Below are 27,651 nucleotides of genomic sequence, written 5' to 3' on the forward strand. Positions count from 1 at the left end.
TTGGGTGTTCCTCCGGCTAGAACGTCATTCATGACGTCATAACTAACGTTCGCTAAGACCCTTGACAAGAGGTGGATCGAAGTCAGCGTTGAATATTTTACTGTCGCCGCGAAGATATTTTGATTTTATTTCAATATAAATTAGTTAACCACTCCACTAAAAAATTCAATGACTTTCAAATTATAACATAAACTCTTATATCTTCGCTTTATATTTTCTGTTTTGTTATTCCTTAATATTTATTTCAACGCTCAAAACGCCTCGTAATCTATTCCATTTGGGTTTACAATTTTAATGCTCGGACTAAGAAGAACGAAAAAAAGATCGTGGTCGTGAACGTGATTATCGGGAGTGGAATGTACCCCTTGATATTGACTTTCTACGATACGATACGGTAGATTAATTCACTTCACTGTATAATAAGATAGAAACGCTGAGTGTAGACTGGGCTTAAATATATTTAACCTATAATGGGAAATTCAAATTCCACTCATTAATTTTTTCACGTTTCCCCTTCGATCTCCCACTTCTTGCTTTTAACAGCTTTATTAATCATCAGGCAACATTGCTCGCAGTCGTTAAATTGTGTTTACATTTTTTGAGTAGGTACACGTGTTCGCTAGTTTCGGTTATAAGATTTACTAGTACAGTTAAAATATGAACAAAATTTTAGAAAACTCTAATCAAGATAACATCAAAAAAATTAAATCTGGTTTAACTTTTTCGTCACCTTTAAATGACAATTTTAATCCTCCAGATAAAAAATCAAGTTGTACCTGGCATAAAAATGTTGACAGAACAACAACACCACATACAGTCCATGATTGGTAAATATTCAAAATTTTTAAAACCACAAAAAAATTCTGAAAAATTTTTTAGGAGAAGAACTTCGAAAATTTTACCAAATGCACTTGCTGCTATTGGGAATACTCCAATGATAAAACTTAATAGAATTCCTCAAGCTGAAGGACTAAAATGTGATTTATGTAAGTACATTTCGTGTTATATAAATTATATTAATGTTATTGTCACGTAATTATTGTTTCTGCAAGTCATCTGGTCTAATCTATTTTTAAAATCATGCATATCATTTTACAATTTATTGAGTGCAAATTAAATGCAGAAAAGTAGATTTTTTCACTAATGAAAAAATTTTCCTGTGTTTGGACTCTTGTTCTGATTAATTTAATTAACTTTGTACTGTTAATTTTATCAATACAGTTAAAAAATCTGCACATAATAGTAGATCAAGTTGATTCTCATTTAAATTCATGTACTGTGAGTATAACAGGCATTTATGTGGAATAAGGGTAAATATTTAAAAGTGGGGCTCCACCCCAAACTTACCACAAAAATTTTTTGCTGCACTTCAGATCCTTGTAGCGTGTAAAATAAGTTATGTAAAGATAGAGGAAACATTATTTTTAAGGAGTAATAAAAAAAGTATTTCTTATTCTAAACATAATTTTAGTTTACTGTTTTATGATTTCTTTATACATCAATAAAAAGTTATTATATTTTTTATTATGAATTATCTATAATTACAAAATAATTAACAAGTACATTGCAAATTAACTGTCGAGTGCCTGAATCCTATAATATTATATAGAAGAAATACATACATTTTTCACAATAAGCTTTCAACGGTTTATGTAATGAACGAATGAATGAGATAAGATTTTGTGAGACGAGAAGAGTTACTATCTACACTAGGGGCTGTGCCCTCTGACTCCTGGTGTTAGGCTCTTTGGTATCCACTTCCTTTCCTTTTTCGATAATGACAAATCGCAAAAAAATTTCCAGCAGAGCTAGCTACCATTTCAAAATTTTACACAATAGAAGAGGTGGAAAGAAAAGGAGGCTGGTTAAGTTCTAATCTTTGTTTTTACACCTCATCTGCTATTGCTCTAGATGACCTCCTATTCCGATATGATTGGATAATTATTGACATTCAATAAGCATAAGGTAATGAGTGTTATGACGAAAAATATGTACCTATGTATCTTTAAAGTACTTTCAGAGCACTAAGAAACAACTAAATGAGCGAAAAAAATTTTTGGAGTAAGTTTGGGGTGGAGCCCCACTTCTAAATATTTCCTCAATGACGTTATTCATCACCTTTTTAACAGCCAGTCTTGTTCCATTGCACAGTCGAGGTTGATGACAACTGATCCTACTTTTAACTGCAAATTGTGAGTTGGTAATCTAAGCAATTCCAGTAAATTTAAAAAATTTTTGGGATAATTGACTATGTTATTTTGGTTCATAACGGTCTCGACTGATTTGAAGGAAACTAACTGCCAGGGAAGAAAATTCTGAATGGTCGCATTGAGATCCTCGACATCTTTATTTTTTGCTCGTTCACCTAACCAATTATGGTTATTGAACTGTTGAGCTATATCTAGTAAAACACGCCGAATAAGCTCCTCTTTTGAGAGTGTGATTTGACAGAAATCTGTGGGTAATGTGATTGGTCCACTGCGTCTTTATTATTTTCAATGCCTAACAACTGCTTCGCAAACACATTTGCAGTTTCATCTTGTTGCAAAATACTCGCATGTTAGCAGTAAAGTGTCTTATCACATAAGATCAACAAAAAAATAGCACATAACTTGAAATGTCACTATCACAAAGGATCACCGAAGTAAAGAAAGTTCTCGCGCACGTAGCGGTAATCTTTACAAAGATAGAAGGATGCCCTCTTCGTCTGAGGGTGAGGTATCGATCGGCATAGAGGATGGATCGACTTAATTGGTTGTCAAATGTCAAATATTATGGTTGCAGAAATTTAATTTGTGATAGACAAAACATCAAGGAAAAACAAAATTGTTGTTTATATATATATATATATATATATATATATATATATATATATATATATATATATATATATATAAAACTACAGTTTAAACTTGAGTAATTATGAAAATTTATCAGTAAAGAAACAAAATTTATCAATAAGATTTATTGGAAGGTCATTTATCATAGAGTTAAAATTAGAATTGATATAGGAAATTTTTTAATTATTTTTTTACAATTTTCAAATATGAGTAAACTTCGCATAACTTCGATGTTCTTATTTCTAATTAAATCAAAACGCAACTTGTTGAAAACTCCATTAATGTCTTATTGAATATATGATAGAACCTTATCAGGTTTTTGGTGAAGAATTTCCAAATATGTTAATACTTAATTTAGAAATTTTCATTTACTAAGTAATTAAAATAAATTATCAACACATTCATTAAAATAATCATAAATGATTGTATTTAGAACAGTTTAAGTTTTTTTCATTAATGATTCCATTTATGATTGTTCCTTCCCTGGCGACACCATATACGAGTATAGATTTTAAATCATAATTTTGCCAACGGACACACTGTTCTTTACATTTATCTTTGTTTCAAATTAACTAATTGATCAATTGTGTTTATTGTAGTATAGTATCTTATTATTAACTAGATAATTTGAAAATTACGTTTCAAAATTCAGATAAGTGTCCATTTCAGGGATTTCCCAATGGTATCAGTTGTTTTTGCTGTAATAGAAGTGGCAAAAATTATTGTATTTTTAGTATAAATTTAGAAATATGTACTTGTTGTGGTTTCAGTGATTTTAGGATCCTATTTAGTCACATTTCTATGGATCTATTAGATTATGAGAGATTATCCCGAATTCGGGATAATAAATCATTTTGAAAAGAACACAAGTTTATTACTTTTTAGAAGTAATAACCCAAGGACATTTACGTGAAGGAGAAGAATGGACAAAATAGTACACCAATGATTCATAACACAAAATCTGTTAATGTGATGTTGTGATTATTAAATTGCAATTAAAAAACTTATTCTTAACTTAGATATGAGAGAGAGACCCTATTATGAGAAGTAGAGTTGAGCTAGGAATAATTGTAAGATGTTTAAAGCAAAAAAAATCTTTTGGGCCTTAAGAACGTTTTTGAACGTATTTGCGGCGAATTGCCAACGACATTTTGTTTACTTCATTTCTTCTACTTAATATCAGTAGGAAGAATAAGAAAAATCTTTACAAGGGATCACTAATACGATTGTCAAACAGAAACGGAGCGTTTGAAATGATCTAAAATTGTAGTGGAAATCTGCAAATATATTTCCCAACATACATCGATAAGTACCGACAGGTTGAGGACGAAAACTTTTAAAACAACCCTCGTACTTACATAGTTGTATGATGCGCGTTAAAGTCGGAATTTCAATTATTGTTATCTAGCTGTTTAGTTACAAAACTCTATAAGATAAAAATGGAATAAATACCCATCATGTTGTAATTCGTTTATGTAATTTAAACAAAATATGCAAATAACTGATAATATATATGTATGTATAATAAATATAATGAAAAATCAATTTTTTCACAAATTACACTTGCACAATAGATTTATTGATAAAATTGAATATAGATTTGTGAAAATTGGACCAAATCAAATCTAGAAAAACATATTTTTGACTTAGTAAAGAGAATTTGACAAAACTATTGTTAAAAACAAATTTTTCACGAAATTGGACTTGAAAAAAGCAAGTGTATGTCGATGTAGATAGGTAAATTTTTGAACGAATTCAACATAGATTAGAGATATTTTTACCAAATTAATTTAATGAAAGCGATAATTTGACCAAATTAAATTTAACTTAGAAAAGCGAAGGTTTCGTCAATTCAATTATAGAAAAATTAATTTTGACCAATCTAAACATCATAAATCCATTATTTGACAAAATTAACTTTATAAAAGCGTTATGGCAAACATTAATTCCGAAAGTCATGTTTTTCACCAAATTAAAGATATGTATAAATGGCAAATTAGTCTTACATAAATACTATGTCATCCAAATTATATATAGAAAAGCACATTTTTGAACAAATTAAATAGATACACGTAAATTATTCACTAAATTAAAATTACCAAAGTAATTATGTTAAAATTAACTTATTCAGAATCAATTAAAACTTATAAAGGATCATTTTGACCAATTTGATCTTAGAAATGCGAAATTTTCACCAAATCAAACATATAATGACAAATTGATCTTAGAAAAACGCTATTTTCCCAAATTATATAGATAAATACGAGTTTCTCCAATTTTATACTAAAGGTTTAAAGGTGAATTTTTGTCCCAATTTAAAAAAGTGAATTTTTTACCAAATTATATTTTATGTAAGTGGATTTGGCGAAACTAAACTTATAAATTATTATAAAAACGTATATTTGACTACATTAATGTGACCCAATTTAAACTTATAAAGGGTATTTTTGGCCAAATTAATTTTAGTAACACGAATTTAAATATAGAATGACGAAAAAGAAAAACACCATTGTGCACAAGTTATATAAAGAAAATCACACTTGTGACTAAATTAAGTATTATTTACCAAAATACAGTTAGAAAAGCGATTTTGACAAAATTAAATACGAAAATCCAATTTTTGAACTAATTATTAATTAAAGATTTAATGATGAAGTTTTGACAAAATTAAACATAGAGAAGCGAATGTTTGATACACTCGATCTTAGAAAACTGAGTTTTGAAAGAAATTAAAGGTAATTTTTCCTAAATTATAATACAAAAGCATATTTTGACCAAGCTAAATATAAAAAAGCTCGTTGTTGACATAATTAAATTTAGAAATGGAAATTTTCGACCAATTTAAACTTAAAATCGCCAATTTTTCACCAAATTAAACCTGTTTTTGATTTCCGGATAGTTCAATAATCTAAGTCGCTTCTTTAATAGATTGTAGAACAATATAGAGTACAACTCTCTTGAGCTATCGACATTTGTGTGACCTATGGAAATAACAGTTACACCAGTATTTAATACAAATTAAAATTCAATTCTTAACCTATAATAACTATTTTTATATTCGTTTTTTATAAATCAGATGTTAAATGTGAATTTTTCAATCCTGGAGGATCAGTTAAGGATCGCATCGGTATGAGGCTTATTGAAGATGCTGAAAAACAAGGTATTCTCAAACCAGGATCGACTATCATCGAACCTTCTTCTGGAAACACTGGAATCGGATTGGCGTTGGCAGCAGCAATAAAAGGTTCATCTTATTTTATCATTTTTTTTGCAATAATTCTATTTTTCAAAATAAAAAGATACACAATGTTTTCAGGACTTATATGACAGTTCATCCTTGTACTAGAATATTGTTTCATTTCATATTGAAAATTGTGATTCTTAGCATAACAAATTAATAAAATGATTAACATTAACAATATTAAAATCTTAAAAAAAGGTCTATAATAAGGTGAGCAATGAAAATTTGAACAGTACATCATATTTTAATAAGTTTAACTCCATTTTTCCAAGTTGGAGCTTCTAAATTAGTATTCAACTGTATCATTGTTTTAATTGACAGCGGTATCAGAAAATATTACCATTGTTCTTGTCAATGTCATCGAGATTAAAGCTTTCATAGGATGGCTACTTGGTTGCTGTAATTGGTGACATCACAAATTTAGAGTATGTGGGGTTAGTCCTAGTCGAAAAGTCCTTGGGAGTACCCGAGACACGTCGACCTCAATCAGTGACTACTTACCTAAACAAAGACATTTTAAACATCTAAGTACAAAAATTGGATAAAGGACCATGGAACACCTTGATCGGTTTTCCTGTTGTATCCTTAGGATTTAGTCATTATAGCAAATTCTAAGATTAGAATCCAAAAAATCTTTTCGTAGGAAATAGAAAAAATGAAAATACTAATGAATACAACAATAATGGAACAAAAAGAATAAAGATATAAATGGAAAGAAAATCATAGGCGTTAAGCTGAGAAGAATTGAGTGCAGCAAGATACATACAAGCAAGCGCGGATCCAGGGAGGGGGGATCATGGGGGTCATAACCCCCCATAAACCCTGATTAATTAACTTGGTTTTTTGTTTCAAAGTCGATGAGGAATTGAGGTTTAAAGTAAAAATTGCGTAAAATTCGTCATTATGCTGTTAAAAACAACGTAATTAACTTATATTTTGTGGGTAAAAGGATTAAAATACCATGTTTTTGGGGGAGGACTCGTCCTAATACTAATGACCCCCCCTTTGTCAAGACCCTGGATACGCCCTTGCATACAAGAAGCAAGAATAAAGAAGAAAAAGCTGAATTTTTGTGGATATATCATAAGAATTAAGACAGATGTGTTGGTGACTGGAAACGTCAAAGAATGAAAACATTAGGCGAAGAAATGGGTACAAGAAGGACTGCAACTTGATACAAAAACTGGAAAGATAAAAGTAGAAGACATGTATAAGAATATTGCTGCAACCAAATCTACCTCAAATTCGTCAACAATTAATGTGGGATAATAAACTCCAACAAAGCTGCAAAGACGCACATTTCCAGGTATAAAGCAGTAATATTAGTACTCGAAAATTTAAATATGTATTGCTCAAATTCAGCTTTTGACATTTTCCTTTTCCATTTTGTATTATCACGTTTATTATATCAACTTTTGGTTTCCATTTTTAGGTTATAGATGTATTATTGTTATGTCTGAAAAAATGTCTAATGAAAAGGTATCTGTTTTATCCGCTTTGGGAGCGGAAATAGTTAGAACGCCGGTGAATGCAGATTCAAATTCAGCTGAAGGAATGTTCGGAATGACGCATAAGTTAAGAAAAGAAATTCCGAATTCCGTTATATTGGATCAGGTATAATATTTAACATTTTGTATATGCATCTCAAAATTCTTCATTTTTTATATAATTTTATGTCTAAACTTGGGATTTACTAATTTCATTGGATATCTAAATCTTTGCAGTATTCAAATCCTGCAAATCCTTTGGCACATTATGATACCACGGCAGAAGAAATTTACGACCAATGCGACAAAGAAGTTGATATGATTGTAAGTATTTTTTAACGTGTCAATATTTATAATGTTGAAGAATTTAGCAACAAAAACTTTACATTTTAAATTGTCGTATTTTATCATTTACTTGGAGACCCAACAAAAGCATTGCCTAGGAGGCTTAGGTAACACTAATTTCTTCTGCGAGACGTTGGATAGTGGAACTCAATACCAATGCAGTATTGTCTTTGGCTTCTTCTATTCGTCGACGGTAATTGTTTTAGCACTACTTTGTCATTGTTTCATTTTTTATTATGTAATTTAAACAACTGTGATATTTTGTTTTACTACTTAGTAAAAATGCAGCTGAAACCGTATCAATGTTGACTAAGAGTTTCTATCAAAGGTTATTATTACTGGTAATGAGTCATGGTACTATGTTTGTGACCCAGAATCGAAGAAACAGTCATATTGATGAAGGAGGCCACGTCAACATTTCCAAACAAATTCCACCAAGTCAACTCGAAACATTAAAACAATGCTGATTTGATTTTGTGATAGCAAGAGTGTAGTTGATGCAAATTGATTCCCCCCAGGCTATAGCGTCAAAATGTCAATGTCAAAAAGATTCGATTTGTGGCAGACAGAAGAATGGTTTCCTAACCTAATAATGGACGAGCATACACTTTCATCCAAATTCAACATTTTTTGTTTCTCTCAGGGTGAAGTGTCAATCAATCCCTTTATTTGGAAGTGTTAAGAAGAAGCATAACAATGTTTGTCAAAAAGATACGATTGTGGCAGACAGAAGACTGGTTCTTCCACCATGACAATGCCCGTGCATAGACAGCTATTTAAGTTCATCATTTTTTGTTCCCTTCAGGGTAAAGCGTTAATCAAACCCTTTATTTGGAAGTGTTAAAAAAAAGTATAATAGTGTTGGTCAAAAAGATTCGATTTGTGGCAGACAGGAGACTGGTGGGGCTTCCACATGCACGGACAGCCATCTAAATTCAACAGTTTTTGGCTGAAAATGTCATGATTACACTAACCTTAGCCTCTTGTTCTCCTGACCCCTCCCCTGTGACATTTTCTTATTTCCTTACCTGAAAGGACACCGATTCCATAACATTGAAGAGAACACGAAAAAATAAGGAAGAAGCCGTGAATCATTCTCACACATGAGTACAAAAAATGTTTCGTAGAACAGTAGAATACCGATGGAAAAATGTTGTTTTGTGAAAAATTTGGAATCAAAGTTTTTTTTAGAAAATAAATTCGGTTATTACTGGGTCCTCCATCGTAATTTCAAACATATCAAATTATCGATTTTTGTTTGAAGGTTATGGGTGCAGGTACAGGTGGTACGGTAGCGGGAGTCGGACGCAAATTTAAAGAAATATCACCACAGACTAAAATCGTAGCTGCCGATCCGGTAGGATCAATTTTAGCTCTACCAGAATCTCTTAATGAAACCGACGCGGGATTTTATGAAGTAGAAGGAATTGGATATGATTTCGTACCAACAGTTTTGGATAGAGATGTTGTCGATATATGGATCAAAACAACAGACGAAGAATCACTTCCTATGGCAAGAAGATTAATTCAGGAAGAGGGATTGTTAGTTGGTAAGTTTTCATACCCAAATGAAATATTACTGCTTGTCGAAATTGGAAAATCACGTTGGTTTTTCAAAAGGGATTGTAGTTATATTTGAAAAGCTCTTTATGACTTAACCTAAAAGTTCAAAAAAAACAAAAACTATTTTTCTTCAAGCTCAATATACTTGTTCACTATTGAGTTTTTTTTAGGATCAAGTAGTGGGGCAGCGGTAGCAGCGGCAGTTAGAGCAGCGAAACATTTAGAGTCAGGTAAAAAAGTTGTTGTTGTTTTACCTGATAGTATAAGAAATTACATCACAAAATTTGTTTCTGATCAATGGATGGAAGCTAGAAACCTTAGGATGCCTAAGAATACCATGAATCACTGGTAAGAAATAATATGCTTCAAAAAATTTTTTCCTACGCATTTTCGGGAATTAATTCTAGCGAATTGTCTGTTGTACCTTCATCAAATTCATGAATATTTTCGATTACAATTATTTGATGGAAAAACCTAACTGACCATAGTGTTTACTACCACTACACCAAAAGTCGAATTTTTAAAGTCTGGTCCATCGAGCCGGTCAAGAACCAACGATTTATGGAAGGCTCGAAGGACCAGATATTGTAATTGGCAATCTTTGGAGTAATGTTAATAAACAGTGTGTTTAGAAAAATGGAAAAAATAGGACCTTAGCTGACAAAAAAATGAATTCTATTGATATTGAACACAATATTTACTACATCAACTCTCATAATTCACTGTCTGACCTTTTGGGTCGGATATAAACCATCAAAATGACTCGAAAAACTTCATAATGAAATTGAACATTTTGATGTAGTGGCATCAAACAGTGAGATTCGAAATAATGGCTTTCCACCTAAAAAAATGTGGAATCTTACTGATACTCTTGAAAACTAACATTTTTAGGAATTATTACTAGCGAATTGTCTTTTGTATATACTTCATACTCATGAATATTTTCAATTATAATTATTTCTTGGAAAAATCTAACTGAACATAGTGTTTACTACCACTATACCAAAAATCGTATTTATAAAGTCTGGTAAATGAAAAAACTTGATACTATTTTCAGGTGGTGGAATGATCCAGTGACAAAGTTAAATTTCAATAAATTACTTTTGGCTACAGCTGGTATGAAGTGTGAAAAAGTTTTAAGTATGATAAAAAAAGCTGGTATTGATCAAATTCCAACAGTGGATAGCACAGGGTGAGTAGTTCGAATTATTTCAACCATAAATGTATGTTCAAATGTTGTTTATGCTAAAGTAACTTGAAAGAGTAAGTGGTATAACCGATATGCTCAATTGGTGACAAATAGAGAACCTAAGGATGAAACTTGATCTACTCGTTCTCGGTAATTGTTAATACTTCAGTTTGGTATTACTGGATGGGTTGGTATCTGATACAACTACTATGTTTTCTATCAGACAACAATGTACGATTATCTCATTTTAAATTTCTAAATAAAGTGCCAAAAATCCGCTACAATATGGCGGAGCGGTTGTGCTATTTAAAACTTTATGCTACTTCAGTTTATGGATTGAAAAAACGGTTTTATTTATAATTATTTGTATACCTAGAAATGCTCATTTGTACATGTCATTATTCAATAACTAACATGGCACTATACACAGTTGTGTGGATGTGAAATTATACAAAAGTTCAAAATTGATTCTTTGTTTGTTAAATTAATATTCATTTCCTGCTAACTAATTGTAACAATATATATCTTGCCTGAAAAGGGTAATATTAAGACAGCAGCAATAAAAATATTGAAGAATTAGTTTTGAAGAATAAATATTCATTTAATTTTTAATTGAGTATCAAAAAATTTCCAATTTAAGCATCCATAAGCATTAGATATATTTTTTTTGTTACTCTGGTACCTTTTTATTACCATACCGATACATTTATGGAACTCCCATGTTAACTTTCTGAATTTTATTTTAGTTAAGAGAATAAAAACCAAAGAAACAATATAAATTTGAAAAAAATTCTCCTGTAAAGGATTTAAAAGAATAACAAATCCTACGCAAATATATTAAATATCGTTTCAGTTATGGAAATTGCCCACCAAAAACATTCAAATTTGAAATAATAGTTTTTAATTTTCAACAGAATAGTTAAAATTAATAATTTATTATTTATTTATTAGTTTTTGCTATTATTATGTGAATTATTTTCAAAAACCTGCAATTTAAAATTCAGGATATAGTTTAAAAAATTGTCAAATACAATGCAAGCTTGGAAAGTTTTCAATTAAAGGTTTTTGTTAAATTTTCAGAAAAATGTTTAAAAATAGTAATTCTGATTGTTAATTATTATGCCATTATTTTTAAAACCCTTCTAGCTACAGTTAAAAAAATATGGATTATCTTTGCTGCGTTGATACTTTTTCCCATTGCCAATTCGTTTGTAGAGCTCCCTATTTTCAGAATATAAAGTTCAGCAAGAGCATGTTTCAATTTTTAACAGAAGATTCAAAATAAGTAATTTAGTATTGAATTGTCAGTACTTTGATATTACTTCGATGCAGACATTTTGAATGCCGTTCCAATTACAAAAATTGTCACCATAAACAACGGAAAATATTTTCTACACAAGATTTTTATTTATTCAATTGTTAGAGCTTCGCTATTATTTAGTCAACGATAATCTTCAAATAAAGCCCAAGAAGTTCGAAAAATATTTTCTTTCATATTTTTCTCTAGTAAAGTGAACTTTAGCAGGAAACTTGTTGCAGAAAAGATTTTTGTTCAATTTTTAACGGAATCCTGAATAATTATTATTTACTTGTTAAGGTTTTTTATAGTTTCTTTAATAAGTATCTTTGAAAATCTCCAATACTGGGTCTAATGATATCATGTGCTTAGCTACTATAGCACCTTTTCTTCATTACTGGTGAATTTTTAACTTGTATTCAGATATAAAACTCTAGCAAGAAAATATTCTATGTTGGTATTTCCAACCTGATTTACATGAATTGCCATCAAAAACAATGTAAACCTTAGAAATATTTTTTTAACTTTCGATATTGAAAATATGTCAATATTTTGTACTTTATTCTGCAAAATGTGTTGGAAAATGTTCAAATGATATTGTAAAAGCATTATTTGCTACTATTGAATTCTAATATCTAGGCTGGCTTCAAGAAGGTCACATCCTTACTCCTACAGGTTTTCCATCCGAAGCATTCCCTTCATTGTTTTATAATGGCAATTCATTCTGTAACTAGGTAATCTGGTGTTTCTTTATATTCCCTACAGAAATCGTGAACTTGCCGATTTTTACACCAGGTGCTTCCTGAGGTGGGAGTATCCAGTAAGTAAGCCAGTGAGGTGTTATAACGAAAATCCAGATATTTCTCAGATTTTACAGCATTAGTTCCACAGGAATTTTTCAAAGTCGTCTAGTCTAGTAGAGAACATCGGGTACCAATACTGACTATTCCAGCTCCCATTTGTTCTGCTCCACATTTATAGATATGGGTGATTCCATTATAACTGTGATATTCAATGTCCTGTATTGTTTTTTTGTACTAGTCATTAATTAATAATCAATTAATAAAAATTTTGTGTTAATTGAATAATTCTTAAGATATTTAAACATTATTTTTATACAATATAACTTGCCACTTAAAGAAAACTTATACTACATCACTTGAATGTCAGTACCGTGTCATGTCCATTCCTAGAATTTACCGATAAATTATTAATTTTTTTTGTCGTAACAAATGATTTAAACTAATTACCTTATAAATTCTAATGTTTATGATCAAACTGAGGAAAATTGATGCACTTGTTGTTTAATATCTTAAGTTACCATGTCAGTACCGTGTCATGTCCATTCCTAGAATTTACCGATAAATTATTAATTTTTTTTGTCGTAACAAATGATTTAAACTAATTACCTTATAAATTCTAATGTTTATGATCAAACTGAGGAAAATTGATGCACTTGTTGTTTAATATCTTAAGTTACCATGTCAGTACCGTGGATAAATGAGTCAGTACCGTGGAACTCAAAATCCGACATTTGTGTCTTGCTCGTGATACTTTGAAGTTGTAGTAAATTCCTCTTAGAGTTTTATTTTTACAGTAAAATAGATGAATAATATGCATAAAAAAGTTAGAAAAGTTAAATTTTAAAATCTTGAAATTTTGAATACAAAAAATCACAGTTAGAACGGAATCACCCATATAACGTTGTTACTGACAATCTCATGTTGATATTTTCAATGTCATTTTAATTATAAAAAACAATACAAATTAATTAATACTAACTATAGCCAAGTTTCAATAATCCTTATTGCAAGTTTAATTAATAATGTCCATTATTTTCAGGAGTATGGTTGGGATGTTGACTCTACAGAATTTGATGCAGGGTTTACTATCTGGTAAGGTAAAGCCTGAAGGCAGTATCGAAAGATGTTTAGTTAGAATATATCCTAAAGTTCAGAAATCCGCAAATCTCGGTGTTGTTTCCAGAATTTTGGAAAGGGAATCATATGTTTTAATCTTGGATTCTAAAGGTCAGTATTATATAAATATGAAATTTCATAGCATACGAATTTTTGGTAATATGACAAAAATGAAATGGCAATTTTGTATAAAGTGTCATTTTCATTAGTATAAAGTTATACAGTACTTGCAATATACACACATTTTTGAATTGTTAAATTCTATAGCTAATTTTCGAGTTTTCCTTAGATCATTTCGGAGTTTTTCCAGCTTATTTTTGAGTTTTTTATCTAATTTTTAGGTTTTCATAGCTAATTTTTTAAATTTTTTATCTATTTTTTAAGTTTTTCCAGCTAATTTTGAAGTTGGTTAGCTAATTTTTGAGATTTTCTACATAATTTTTGAATTTTTCCAGCTAATTGTTGAATTTTCTAGTTAATTTTTAAGTTCTTTAGGAAATTTTTGAGATTTTCTAGCTAATTATTTAGTTTTCTAGCTAATTATTCATGCTTTGATAAAAATGCGTCCGTACTGCATCGCAACTCCCTAACCAATATAACTACACATACATAATTTTCGAGTTTTTCTAGATAATTTCTGAGTTTTTCCAGCTAATTTTTCAGTTTTATAGCTAATTTTTTATTTTTCTAGTTAATTTTTTAATTTTCAAGCAAATTTTTTAAATATTCTAGCTAATTTTTGAGATTATCTAGCTAATGTTGAAGTTGTCTAAGTTATTGTACAGTTTTATAGCTGTTTTTTGAGTACTCTGGCTAATTTGTCAGTTTTCTAGCTAATTTATGAGTTTACTAACTAATTTTTGAGTTTTATAGTTAATGTTTGAAATTTTTACATACTTTTTTAATTTTTTCAGCTAATTGTTGAGTTTTCTAGCTAATTATCTAATACATTCACTGTTTCGGATATGTTACTTGGAAACCAAGCGCTGTGTACAATTTCGGGGAATCTTCGGAATAAAAGAGCGCGAAACGAAAACAGCGTTAAACGGGGTCTTACTGTATTAACATATAATGAGAAAATAAAAGTTACATTCTACAGTAGCTGCTAAAAAGATAATAAACGAAAGGACAAAGTATAGCACATCTCTAATCTGCCTCCGACTTCGGTTCCTATTTAACCACTTCCATTACATCCCTGGTTATGACATAATTCAGCTTGTTTCCTGATTGGTATTTACAGTCATATGATATTGAATAACAATGAAACAATAAATATACAATGTTATTCTAAATTCTTAAAAACTCTTCAATATGTAAAACATAGTTTCTCGTGAATTTTTATTATTAATCAACTAAGTGGAAATTTCTGGAAATCTTATTGATATTTATACTGAAGCACTACACCAATATTCACATTGAAACTATCAGGTCCCTCAAGCCTTCCATAAGTCATTAGTTCATTCAAAATATTTAGTAGTAATAGGTACGATTCATCAAATGAGTCTTCCTCCCCTTTCTTCTCTGAAGACGATAACTTGGTTATCAGAACGCTGCGTAAGACAATGTAATCGTGAGTGTTGGTGTAGTGATAATAACTGCTGTGTTCATATCTGGCTGTAAAAAACAGAGTTATTTTGCATATTAATATAATATAGTCTCTGTATTTATTACAATAATTGATTGTTTCAGGAACAAAAGAAGAACCTATTGGAATCGTCACCGCTATAGATCTTCTTCAGTATACACAGAAGTAATGGTAGAATATTCAAATACAGTTCACTTTTTTTACATATCTACATACATAACTTTCATATATTCTTTATACATTTCTAGAATTTATTAGTTTATCTTTCATAGTTAGTAATGATATAATGTTACAGTAGAGGGTAGATTATCCAAACTGGTTTTTGTTATTTCGAATAAAATGAAACGAAAATAATATCATTAACTAGATGTTGAATATGTATTGGTTTATTTCAAACTGTATACCTAATTTGTTCATTGAATTTCTGTGAAACCCTTTCCGTTCATTCGACTGGTTGTGGATAGCTTACTTTCGGTATACACCTCACAAAGAAAGGTTTCGAATTGAATTTGTGTTAAATATGTCGTCAACAAAAATATAACGAGTAGTTCTGTCATGAAAAGATGAAATGGAAATTATTATATATGTATATTTATATATACGGCTGAAAAAAATAAATTGGGTGAGACATTAGCTATCGACTGCAATTATTCGAACCACCTCTGAAAACATTAGTTTAGATATTCTACGCTCTACTATATTTTACAATTTTTACAAGCAAAATATTGCATAGTAGTTCGAAATTAAAAAAAAAAAGTTTTCTTCCAAAATATTAATAGCTTTTCAGGATTTGGAACTACTATACATATAGATCAGCGGTCGGCAACTTGCGGCTCTTTACTTCCACACGCAAATTTTATTGATATCCTCAAAAAACAAAATATTTAAAAATCGTTCTAAATCTATTAACAATAATTGTAAACGCTTTTTTTCGCTTTCTTCCCCGTGACACACCTCAAGGATTGCTTTGTCTGAAGAGCTGTTTCAAGATTTCAAAAACAACAGTACAAGATAGAATAGATAAAATGTCTTCTAATCTTCATATTTCCAGGTGGAAGATATTCAACTTTCTTCGGCCTTATCACTTGCTATCTATAAGTCATACGACATAAAAGACACGGCACAAGTTGCTCTCATTGTCAGATATACGCCTTCCCAAGGTCAAAAAGAAGAACTTTTAGAATTGTTACCGTTCTTGAGAGGAAGATTTAGCGAATGTCGTGCAAAAATGCTTTAAAGATAATGGGATCAATTTAAATAAAATCGTTTCAATAGCAACCGATGGAGCCGGAAGTATGATAGACAACAAGGATTCTTCAGAGCAAAATAAACCACGAAATTTGAAATAATCAGAAAAATTACAGATAAATTGGTTGACAGATTTGAGCAAATCAAAACCACTCTAGCATTCAAAGTAAATCCTTATAATATTTAATAAATTTGCTTTTCACTAGTATAACTTTTGATTTGACTTTATATAGGAATCAAACCAAGTCCTTCCTGTGTAGGAGGGCATTTGTTCTCACCAGTGCCAGAACGGCTCAAGGATAAGAAACTTGTCTGTTACCCTTTTAGAGTAGTAATACATGGCACGAGAGGAAGGGAAATCGTTAGGGGGTTACTACGATCCTAACGAAAACACTGAGGGTCGCCATGGCTTAAAAATGCCTGGATGACGTGCTCTCTGGTTCCTTGGCGAGGTTTTCTGTTTTGCCCGTGCCTACCTTATCCTTGGAAGTTGGTCCGTTTTCCATTGAATGGAAATGTGCCTAGACTAGAAAAAAACATTAATCTACGTATAGAAAAAAATTCTCGCCAAGTTTGAGCTATTAATATCAATTTTAAGTACTTACAATTTAATATGAAGTTTTATCTAATAATTCCATATAATTTTTTTGATGGAAAAATATGTTTTTTTTTACCAAAAAACTTTATTTATGCCGAATACTCTTTATTATTGGCAACAAAAATTTTTGTAATTCTTTAAAACTTTTGAAATTTTGTAATTTCAATTTTTAGCCCTCGTGGGGTAACCAAAAGGTTACCGACCCTTGATATAGTTGAATACGCATTTAAAATAAAAGACAACAAATTATTATACATTATAAAAGTGACTGACAATTGTGGTTCAAAACTTGTAACTTTATAAGGATTGTTATATATTTTGTTATACCTCTCACAATTTCCTAATAAATAAATCTACAGTTAATTTTTTTTTACTTTTCCTTTATTTTGCTGTCCAATTTCGTGATGCTTTTTAATTGTGTCTTAAAAAGCTCAACAAACATTTTAGAAATAATAAAAAACGTTTTTGGAAAAACTAATTTTGTATATTCAAGAAACGTAAAATCTATTAAAATAAATTCAATAATTTATGCCGCAACGAAACCATCTTTTTCTCGTCTAATATATTGCATTGTAGAAACGGGAGTACTGGTACCAGCATGACTTTGAATTTCGCCCATCATAACTCTCATAAACGGATTATATATTTTCTCTTCTCCAATAGTCGACGGCACCTGAAAGTTGAACAACTTTTATAGCACACAATAACACAAGTCTCAAAAAACTGGTCAATTTCAGACTTTGGTAAAAGTTTCTAAAGGGACAGTAAATGAATCGAAAACGAGTGTATTCATATCTCCCATACAAATCATAAAAACATCCTTAAGTTATTTAATCCGATTTATTCCATTCTTAATCTTAATATCCCATAAGTTGTGGAACTTTATTGGAAGTCAAGGAACACAAATCGTGGAATATGCTATAGGATGAAATGAGGAAAAAAATATATTCTGGAAGAAATTCAATATATAATACAGTATCGAAACATTATTACCAGACAAATAAATAATTCCATTAAATGGTATACACACAGTTGGAAAACAAAGAAAGTAACTGGAATATGAGTGTACGGATTTGGAACAAAACAATCTAAAAGCTTGGAAAAACCTAAGGCACGTTCATTTAAGTTATAGGGAAGTGCGCATGACTCAATATAGATGGTAAATACTAATAATTGAGTTGGTTGGCTAGACAGTCATTAAATCAGTAATCTCTTCTATATATGTTCCAAAATGGTTCGAGAATGCTTAGACACACCATGCTTAAGCAGAAAAAAAATGAAATAGTTCATAAACTAGTGAAAAAAGAGGCCATAAAATCTTCTTGGAGACCAGAATCTTCTACTGGAATCAGCACTGATGCAATATTGGAAAAAATAAATGGTTGAACTACATAGTAGGATTAAGACAACTGAAGATACTATTGGGAAACTATGACCAGAAGAGATCAAATAAATACATTAGCCAGAGCAAGTCTACAAGTTTATCATGTTATTATGTTGTATCAATAATTGAAAGGGCACTCATAGTAGCGCCATCTAAGTGTAGATCGCCGAAATAGTTTAATTGAGAGTATTGTAAACTGCATTGTCTTATAACAATAAGTTTGTCCAATTTCCGTTATTTTTATCAACAAAGTAGTCTTGTATAAACTCTTAACCCACAACAACTTTGTTTCTTTTCTCTCCCCATAAAACATATCAGACTTTCTAACAGAACATTGGTGCTAGATTGGATTTCTTAATAATCTAAAACTGATGGACAGAGGTGGTTGGGAGCATATTGAATTTAGCAGATAGATTTACCTGTACTGAAATCGACCGATGTCTTAACAATGATTAAATTATAAGAAATAGAAGAACTACTAGTTTCCAAAAGAGTTATCAGAAGGGGTACAATAGATCTTTTAGCTCATAGTAAATCATACATATGTATTAAATCCACAAGTTTTCTATTGAGTTAAGATCAAGATAACCATTCCGTGGTATGGAGTCTTAATTCATATAATTTCTGGTAATCTGTAAATAGCATGTGGTTTGGCGTTGTTTCATTAAGAAGAAATTTTTTATAGCCGTGTGGTCACTACCCTGGGATTTAAGAAGTTTCTTTGGGTATAAAATTCATATTGTACACAATACATGATCACATTCATTAAGGGTACACATTCCCAGACAGCCTGATTCTATTTACTTGTTCCTTGGTAAAACATGGTCTTACTCTTTGGTAGTATATGATTAACATAGAAAATCAGGCAGTAGTCCTTAGGTTTCAAATTATATTCTCTCATTGAACAGGTTCATTACTGACTTGTAAATCATGTACCTATCCAGTTGAATTTGAAAGATACGACAAGATACAAATTGCTGTCAAAGAAACTCTTAAGAATGATCCTGAATTTTTGTCGTGATTTTATTTCTTCCCTATCTCATTCTATAGGCATGATAAATCTACAAGTCTATGTAGCACATGATTAAATCAAAGATCTTTACTTCAATACCTCCAAACTTCTTTCCATAATGGTATAGCTTGAGTATATTCGATTATGACTTTTCATAATACATTTAAAATTAATAATTAAAAATATTTTCACAAAAATGCTCTACACTTGGAAACTCTTCATCATCGTCTGTGGAGCAAAGGGCACCTGTCGGTATTTCAGCAGCAGCACTTGCAAAATTAAGTTGATTTATTTTTTATTATACAAATTATCCTTGTAAATTTATATAAAATTTTTTTTTAAATGTATATAATACATGGACGCTATGCAAAAGACAGTATTTTAACCAGTGGCTTACAAAGTATTATTTATAATGGGGATTAAAAAAACAAAATAGTTAACTTTTAAATAGTGAGTTAGTTCAAAAGTAAATCAAAGTATGTTTCCCTTACTGTTGGTAAACCTTTTTTCCTCTGTTCGTCAGCCCAAGACATTTTCTTCAATATTTCAGGATTTTGTTTGTCTATAAATCTAGCAAATTTTAAATTCTGTATGGTATATTCATGGCCACAAAATACTCTGGTATTGTCTGGAAGATTTCCCAATTTTTCTATCAACGCCGAATACATTTGTTCTGCAGTTCCTTCGAAGAATCTTCCACATCCCGCCACAAATAAAGTATCACCTAATAAAAATTCAGTTTAATTATTTTAAGATTGAAAACAAACAAAACACACAACAAGTGATATACACTTTGATACCACTTTGATAATTATTCCACAATATTTTTAGATGGCATATTCGACATATTAAACAAAATTTGGGAACTAGAAGAGATGTCAGGCCAATGGGTAGAGCAATTATTTGTCCCATACGTAAGAAAGGAGATTAGGATGACTGCGGAAATTAAAGAGGCATTACCTTACTGGAAGTTGTGTATAAAGTGCTAGCGAGAATCATACAAAACAGGTTAAACAAATACTTGGACCAACAAGTAGAGGAATATCAAGGCGGGTTTAAAAGAGGAAGATCGACTAGCGATCAAATTTTTGTGTTGCAAACAATACAGAATGATAGCTTAGAGCAAGGTCTGAATGTGAAGCTACTATTTATCGACTTTAAACAGACATATGATTCAATATTAAGAAAACACCTGCACCAAGTTCTGGCTTGGCATTCCTAAGAAATTGATACAATTGGTGAAAATGACACTAAACAAGGGCGACCCGTTATCAACAGTTTTGTTTTATTTCCTACTAGAGGTGATTCTCAGGGATAGTGGATTACGATCCCAAGGAATAATTTATAACAGCAAAAGGCAAGTACTCACAACCAGAACAAAACAGGAACTACAGAAAATGTTTTTACTACTTGAAAAGACGGCAAAAAGGCAAAAAGATATGGCCTACGTGTCAACGAAAATATAACCAAGTATATGGAAATTGGTAATGACAGCCCATTGAAAATCATAACAGATTAAAACGAGGAGTTATGGTTTGATAGTTTACAAGAGTCCGAATACTTGGAAGTGACGGTAGCGAAGCTAAGAATTTACAGGACAGTTATATGAGTACAACCTACGGTGTTATATGGTTTTAAATGCTGGATCATGAATAAGAAAGAGGAGAACAGGCTAAATGCATGGGAAGGAGAAGTGTTAAGAAAAATGTTTGGATGCATACGAGTCGAACAAGATGAATGGAGAATAACGAATGCAGAGATTAAAAGGTTATATGGTCAGGCATAGATCGACAAAAAAATGCGTTGGTTGGGACATATAGCTAGAATGGACGAGGACAGGTAGGTGAAAGAAGCCTTAACAAGTGGAGGAGGTGCAAAAAGAAGAAGAGTGCGTCCACTTAGTAAATGGCTAGATGCATGTAAAGAAGACGGGCATAGCGAATTGGCACAATGCAGCTTTGAACAAAGGGAGTTGGAGAAAAGCAGTAGAGACACTTCAAGCAATGGCCTATAAGGCCTGCTATGCTGTTTTATATATATATATATATATATATATATATATATATATATATATATATATATATATATATATATATGAGCCACATCTTTTAAAAATTGTTTTAAATCTACTACAATGTTTGCCGCAACTAGGGAACTAGGGAACAGTATTATTAATTAAATTTAACAGTAAAAGGTCAATAATCAATAGATTATTACCTGTAAAAACAGCTGGTGGTTGATCAGGTGCAGTTACATAATAACAAATATGTCCAGATGTATGACAAGGAGTGAATAAACACGTAACTGTAATGTCACCAATCTTGAAACTATCACCTTGTTTCACTTCAGTAGTTAAAGCACCAATTCTTTTATCACCACCAAAAACTTGTAAAGACCCTTTTGCTTTTTTTACAAGTTGTTCGTTACCTCCAGCATGATCCCTAAAAATAATTTGAGGTAGAATCAATAATGAAATCTTTATACAACGAAGTTATTATATTTAGATTTGAATACATACCAATGATGATGAGTAGTTAAAACTTTTGTAAGATTTACTCCTTCTGCTTCGACGGCCTCCAGAACAGTATCAGGTTCAACAGGATCTACTACAGCTGCCTCCTTGGTGTTCTCACATGTAATCTATAAAGAAATATAAATCTCTAGACCTTTACAAACAATTTTATGCGCCACTTTTACATTGAAGAAATGTTATTTCAGATAAATATACTTGTATATCTGTTGAAATTAATATGACAAATGAAAAATCAATACTCATCTAGAAATACAGATATTTAACAAAAAAAATTATTTGAGATAAAAGCGTACTTATTTCCTCTTCTGGCATCGATTAAAATTTGAAAGCGTTTGAAATGCTTCGAATTTAATTTCTGATTTAATTTTGGTAAAGAGCAGCTATTGATCACACCTCAATGTTCTATTGGATTGAGGTCAGAGTTCTTAGCTGACCTTACCATTTCTTAAATTGAGATCTCTTCAAGGTAATTGTATGCGACATTTTATGCATTAAGACACATTTTTTTATCAACTACTGTTCCTTATACGTCAAAAATGTACCTGTGTTTATTAAAATATTCAACTATCACCATGTCGGCTTCACTCTTAATAGAAACAAGGAAACTTGGAATTATCCAGAGTATGAAGAATTAAAAAAAAAGATAAATTTAATGTTATACAGAAATGTACAAAGAAAACCAAGATAAAAAGGAAAACTATAAATGGGAGGTGAGTATCAAAGTATGAATTATAATACAAACGAAATGAGTGGATATGGTTTAAAAGATTATACTAATAATAATAAGACGAATATTACTCATCAGTAAATTATACAAATTTGTTCAAGTCGATAAAAGAAAAAAACTAAAGAAAATACAAATGTTATGGGTAAATAGAATGTCATAAATATTTATATAAATAATGAAGTTATTGAAATTACCATTAAATTTAAATTATAAATATAAAATATTAAATAATGAAGTAACACATAGTTATAATAAATTTAAAACAAGAATAACATTTGGTTTTCTAAATTTTAAATCCTGTCACCAGATAGAAATCTCATCTTATAATTTGAATTTGATGAGTTTCAGGATTTTCTGTAATTATTGTAGATTGACTGAAATATTAAATTATAATCCATTCAGTCTTCCCACACTGTAAGACTTGTAATGTTCATATCTTGTGAATTATCTTACAAAAATTTTAAGAAAATAAAGTTTGATATAAAAATGTTTTTGTTTTTCTACAACAAAATTTCTAAGTCATAGTTAGTTATCAATTCATGAGTTTTAATTTTTCTATGTTTAAGAAAGTTTGAAACATTTTTGATTGATGGCGTTAGCTACGCTGTTTGCATTAATGCTCAAGTCACCACCACTTAAGCCTCTTATTTTCAAACATCAGTAGGATTTCAATACAAGGGGGGGATTTTTTTTTAAAAATTGAAAAACTCAAAACTGAAATATTAATCAGAACATATCATTTTTATATCCTCAAACTCAAAGCATGTTAGCTTGTTGGGTAGGATAGACTATCTTTACAGATCCGCTTAAATCGAAAGTATCCAAGTATCGATGAAACATTCCATTTAATAAAAAAAATATTATATACATTATTTTAATTTCGACTTTCAATAATTGAGAAATATAGTAAAAAAGGGTTTACACTTTTTTCATGATAAAAGGGTCGTTTTTAAGGGTGAAAATATTATTATGAATAAATATTTGTAAGTATTACAATGATTATTAGTTATTATGTAGCATTGAAAAAACGTCTTAAGGCTGAAAAAAATCTTTTTATTTATGTTATCATTAAGGGTAGTTTATAGGGGTTGAAATATGATAAATGTTTTAAGAATTATATTCCGCGATATGTAACAATACTTTTTTTATATTGAAAAGTTTGATTTCAATTCATGCAAGGTATTTTTTCAACTTAACTTTTTTAATTATTCTGCATAAGGAGTGGTTCTCACTCCTTTAGAATAAAAAAGCCGGTACTAAAAACTTTTGAAAAATTATCTACAGGGTAAATTAAAATTAATTCCAAATTTTCATAAAAATATGTAGCGAGAAACACAATTCTATAATCGTACACCTTTTTTCTCCTGATTGAATGGAATGTCAATATTTGCAACAAAATGTAGCAATTTTTCATCAAAAAATTGTTTCCATTCTTCTCATAATTCTATTATTCCTATTTTCAATTATTCAAATAAAAGAATTCATGAACCATGATGCTATTTCTTTCATTTTTCCAAATTTCTATATAATGGCTTATATTCAGAATTTTCCACTTAATAGATTCAAAAAGTAATGATAAAATTAAAGGGATAGGTTACAATTTAGCTAAGAGGAGTTAAGTCCTTGGTCTCTAAAAAGATATTTGTCTCACCTATACATAAAAGCTAAAATGACACCTGCCTAATACCTTCGAGTACTACAATTTAGCCTTATAAGGGGATTTATCAAATGCACGTAGAACAACTAAGAATGCAAATTGTTTATGACTTACAGTTATTAGTAATAGTCATTGAGAAGACCCATGAGTCTTTATCAATTTCAAAAAATTAACTTGATTCCAGTTAAAAAAAATTGGACAGTAACAAAATTGAACCAGAAAAAAACCGAACGTTTTTCCATAAAATTTATAGCCAAATAAAAAATCATGTGTTGATTTTTATGAGGAATGTATATAATAAACTTCAATTGATACTTACTAAATACATATAGTTGTCCGAAAGAGCCGGAAGAATTTTGATCTTCATTTTTTGTAATGCGATAGTAACTTGATTACTGTGAAATCTATTAAATCCGTTATTCAGACGAGCCCGAACTGTAATGGAAATCTTATATTAGAATCAGAAAACTAACAACAACCCTCGCACAAAAATAATAAGAAACAATATTTCATGAACAAAATTGGTCAATATCAAACTCAAAAATTAAAGAATTTTCAGAAAATTATTCAATTCCAAATTTTAAATTTCATATTTACTCATTAAATTAATTGCTTGTCACAATGATAAGATTATTCATTCAACACAAATTATAGTAGGTAGGTAATAGGCAATAGGGTAAACACCACCCTCAGTTACATCTATTATACAGCTGAATATATTATCTGTTTGGATGAACCTGCTAATATCAGCATCTATTGGGTAAGTCATTAATAAAGAAAGACTATATAACATCACACTGTGAACAATAGGAGAAAATTATTAAAATTTATTGCTTTTGGCAGCTTCCATTGTGTGCATTGCAAAATAAAAGTTACACGTCAATAATGTATGTCGGGATTGTTCAAAAAAGTTTCTCTTGGTTTCATCCAGATAATTTTAAAATAAGAGAGTATCTACAAAATTTTTTTGGCATCATCATAATTGCTACATATGACCCATTCTCTCTCTTATATTAATAAGAAACAAAAAAACATATTTGCCTTAAGTCTTACCAATAAAAATCTGTATCTATTTATATTTATTATTTTCATCAAATAACTATTGAATAAAGGATTTCCCATTTTACAACAAAGTCTATGTTAGACTCTATACTAAACACATTATAAACCGTTTACCTTCAGTCTCTGAAGACGATTTTTGGTTATCGAAGATTGTGAGTGTTGGTGTAGTGGTAGTGTAAATAGTGTGTTTAGTGTGAATATAACCAAGAAATCCCAGTTAGACTTTATCTAGACCTTTTTTAGTGTTATGTATTTTATCTCTACACGATGTGCTCACTTATATTATCAATAAACTCCCCATTTTCTTCAATGGTGACAGTCAATGTGAAACAAGGTTCAAATTGTAACATATATTTTCTAAATAAAAATAATAGAAGCTAATATAGAAAATAGTGATTGAGATAATAGGGCATAAATTTATAACCAAAGACAGAAAAGAAACAAACATAGCTACATAAAGTAGATGTACAAAAACTGGTGCAGAATTCCAGGCATAGATGGTTTTTTACAATATGTATATACAGTATAGCATTGAGTATCTGAACATTAGATTATCGAAACCAGTTTTTGTTATTATGAAAAAAGTTTAACAAAAACAAAATTATTTTTCTATAATGGAAGCCATGATGAATAATTTCTTAGAAACTGCTTCCTTACATATTTGTAGTTGTTTCATAAGTGTATGTCTGTTCAATGAAATTAGATGTTGGATAAGTATTGTTTACTTAGAACTGTTTACCTATTTTGTTCCTGTTCTGTCTGTTCTTGTGAGGCCCTTTCCATTCATTTAAATGATTGTGTATAGCTTACACTTAAATACATATTTTTATTCTTTTCATTATGTACATGTAGCTAAATTAAACAATTTATATTTATGTACTTCATAACACTTTTTTCTTCACTATGCACTTACATACTATGTTTATATAAATAAACAAACTTTTTTTTACAAATTTGTTGTTTTAGATCTTCCTTTTGATTATCTGAACCACCTCTGACCACATTAGTTCGCATAATCGACGCTCTACTGTACTTTATATTCAATAAAATTATCAAATTGATGATATGCAGCATATTTTGAAATACTTAAACCTTGAAGCTCAGTTTGAAAAGATAATAAAGAACGACAAACAAAAAGTATTTAAAACTGAGAAAATGTCATTTATTTAAAAAGGGTCAAACATCAAAAACTAATGAAATGACCCAATAAACATTAATAGCCCTGATGACAATGAGATCAGATGAAATGTATATAATACCAATATCAAGTACTGATAGAAATTATAAAGTTGTGGATTAAAATTTCAAACTTACAAAACTTGTAATTCTGTGTTTCAACAATGATTAATTAATTTTAATTGTATCAAACTTTTAATTCTTATCAATTACGTACATGATTTAAGAACTTAAAAAAAACAAATAATTATTAGATTACTGTTTACCTCTGAAATATGCCGCTGTCGCACCATAGACGATACAATTGGGAATATGAGAATTTAAAAATTGTAACATTATAAAAATGTATAAAAAAAACGTCAAATCATATTTTACATCATTCAATTCAAAAAGTCATTATTCGCTAACCTTGATGTAGATTAGTTACATGTTTTAAATATCTATAGTCCTGAATTGTATTAAATTTTTATAGATAAACTGGGGTTTCTGAATAATTGATAACTATAGTTATTGTTACCAAAGTTTCTAATAAATGAAAAGAGAACGCTTATGGTTATTTTTTAAAATTAACAAGTATTTCATTATAATTTTAAATAACATTTACCATTATGTTGTTATCAAGTCCGCACAGAACTTAATTAATCCCAGAGTGTCATCAATTGTCAATACGAATAAATTAATCGTTCCTAAATTACACAGCTTAAGAATGGGATACTCAAAAAGATTATTCTTTATTGAAAAAAATTATATGGTACTATTAGCCATATTTATATATAACCCTTTACGTT

General features: G+C 30.0%; 2 protein-coding genes across 7 annotated transcripts; one reads left to right on the forward strand and one right to left on the reverse strand.

The window, feature by feature from the left end:
• Positions 1-411: 411 nt before the first annotated feature.
• LOC130894365 (cystathionine beta-synthase) lies at positions 412-17,675 on the forward strand. 2 transcript variants are annotated; one of them, XM_057801135.1, is made up of 10 exons: positions 412-827; positions 880-986; positions 5,917-6,084; positions 7,514-7,695; positions 7,806-7,892; positions 9,178-9,463; positions 9,647-9,824; positions 10,534-10,668; positions 13,805-13,992; positions 15,571-17,675. In XM_057801135.1, exons 1-10 carry the CDS (start codon positions 658-660, stop codon positions 15,633-15,635), a joined length of 1,566 nt encoding a protein of 521 aa, XP_057657118.1. In that variant the 5' UTR covers positions 412-657; the 3' UTR covers positions 15,636-17,675. The 2 variants fall into 2 exon arrangements, with proteins under 2 accessions (XP_057657118.1, XP_057657117.1); XM_057801134.1 differs by having other exon boundaries at positions 468-827; positions 13,805-17,675.
• Positions 17,676-17,774: 99 nt separating this feature from the next.
• On the reverse strand, positions 17,775-27,592 carry LOC130894368 (hydroxyacylglutathione hydrolase, mitochondrial). 5 transcript variants are annotated; one of them, XM_057801143.1, is made up of 6 exons: positions 27,468-27,592; positions 24,945-25,060; positions 22,227-22,348; positions 21,926-22,149; positions 20,200-20,432; positions 17,775-17,985 (listed from the first exon to the last, which is right to left on the reverse strand). In XM_057801143.1, exons 2-6 carry the CDS (start codon positions 24,990-24,992, stop codon positions 17,839-17,841), a joined length of 774 nt encoding a protein of 257 aa, XP_057657126.1. In that variant the 5' UTR covers positions 24,993-25,060; positions 27,468-27,592; the 3' UTR covers positions 17,775-17,838. The 5 variants fall into 5 exon arrangements, with proteins under 5 accessions (XP_057657126.1, XP_057657122.1, XP_057657124.1 ...); XM_057801139.1 differs by having other exon boundaries at positions 27,130-27,498; XM_057801141.1 differs by lacking the exon at positions 27,468-27,592 and adding an exon at positions 27,002-27,020.
• Positions 27,593-27,651: the final 59 nt, after the last annotated feature.

The sequence above is a fragment of the Diorhabda carinulata genome, chromosome 5 (genome assembly GCF_026250575.1).
Source record: "Diorhabda carinulata isolate Delta chromosome 5, icDioCari1.1, whole genome shotgun sequence".
Lineage (NCBI taxonomy): Eukaryota > Metazoa > Arthropoda > Insecta > Coleoptera > Chrysomelidae > Diorhabda > Diorhabda carinulata.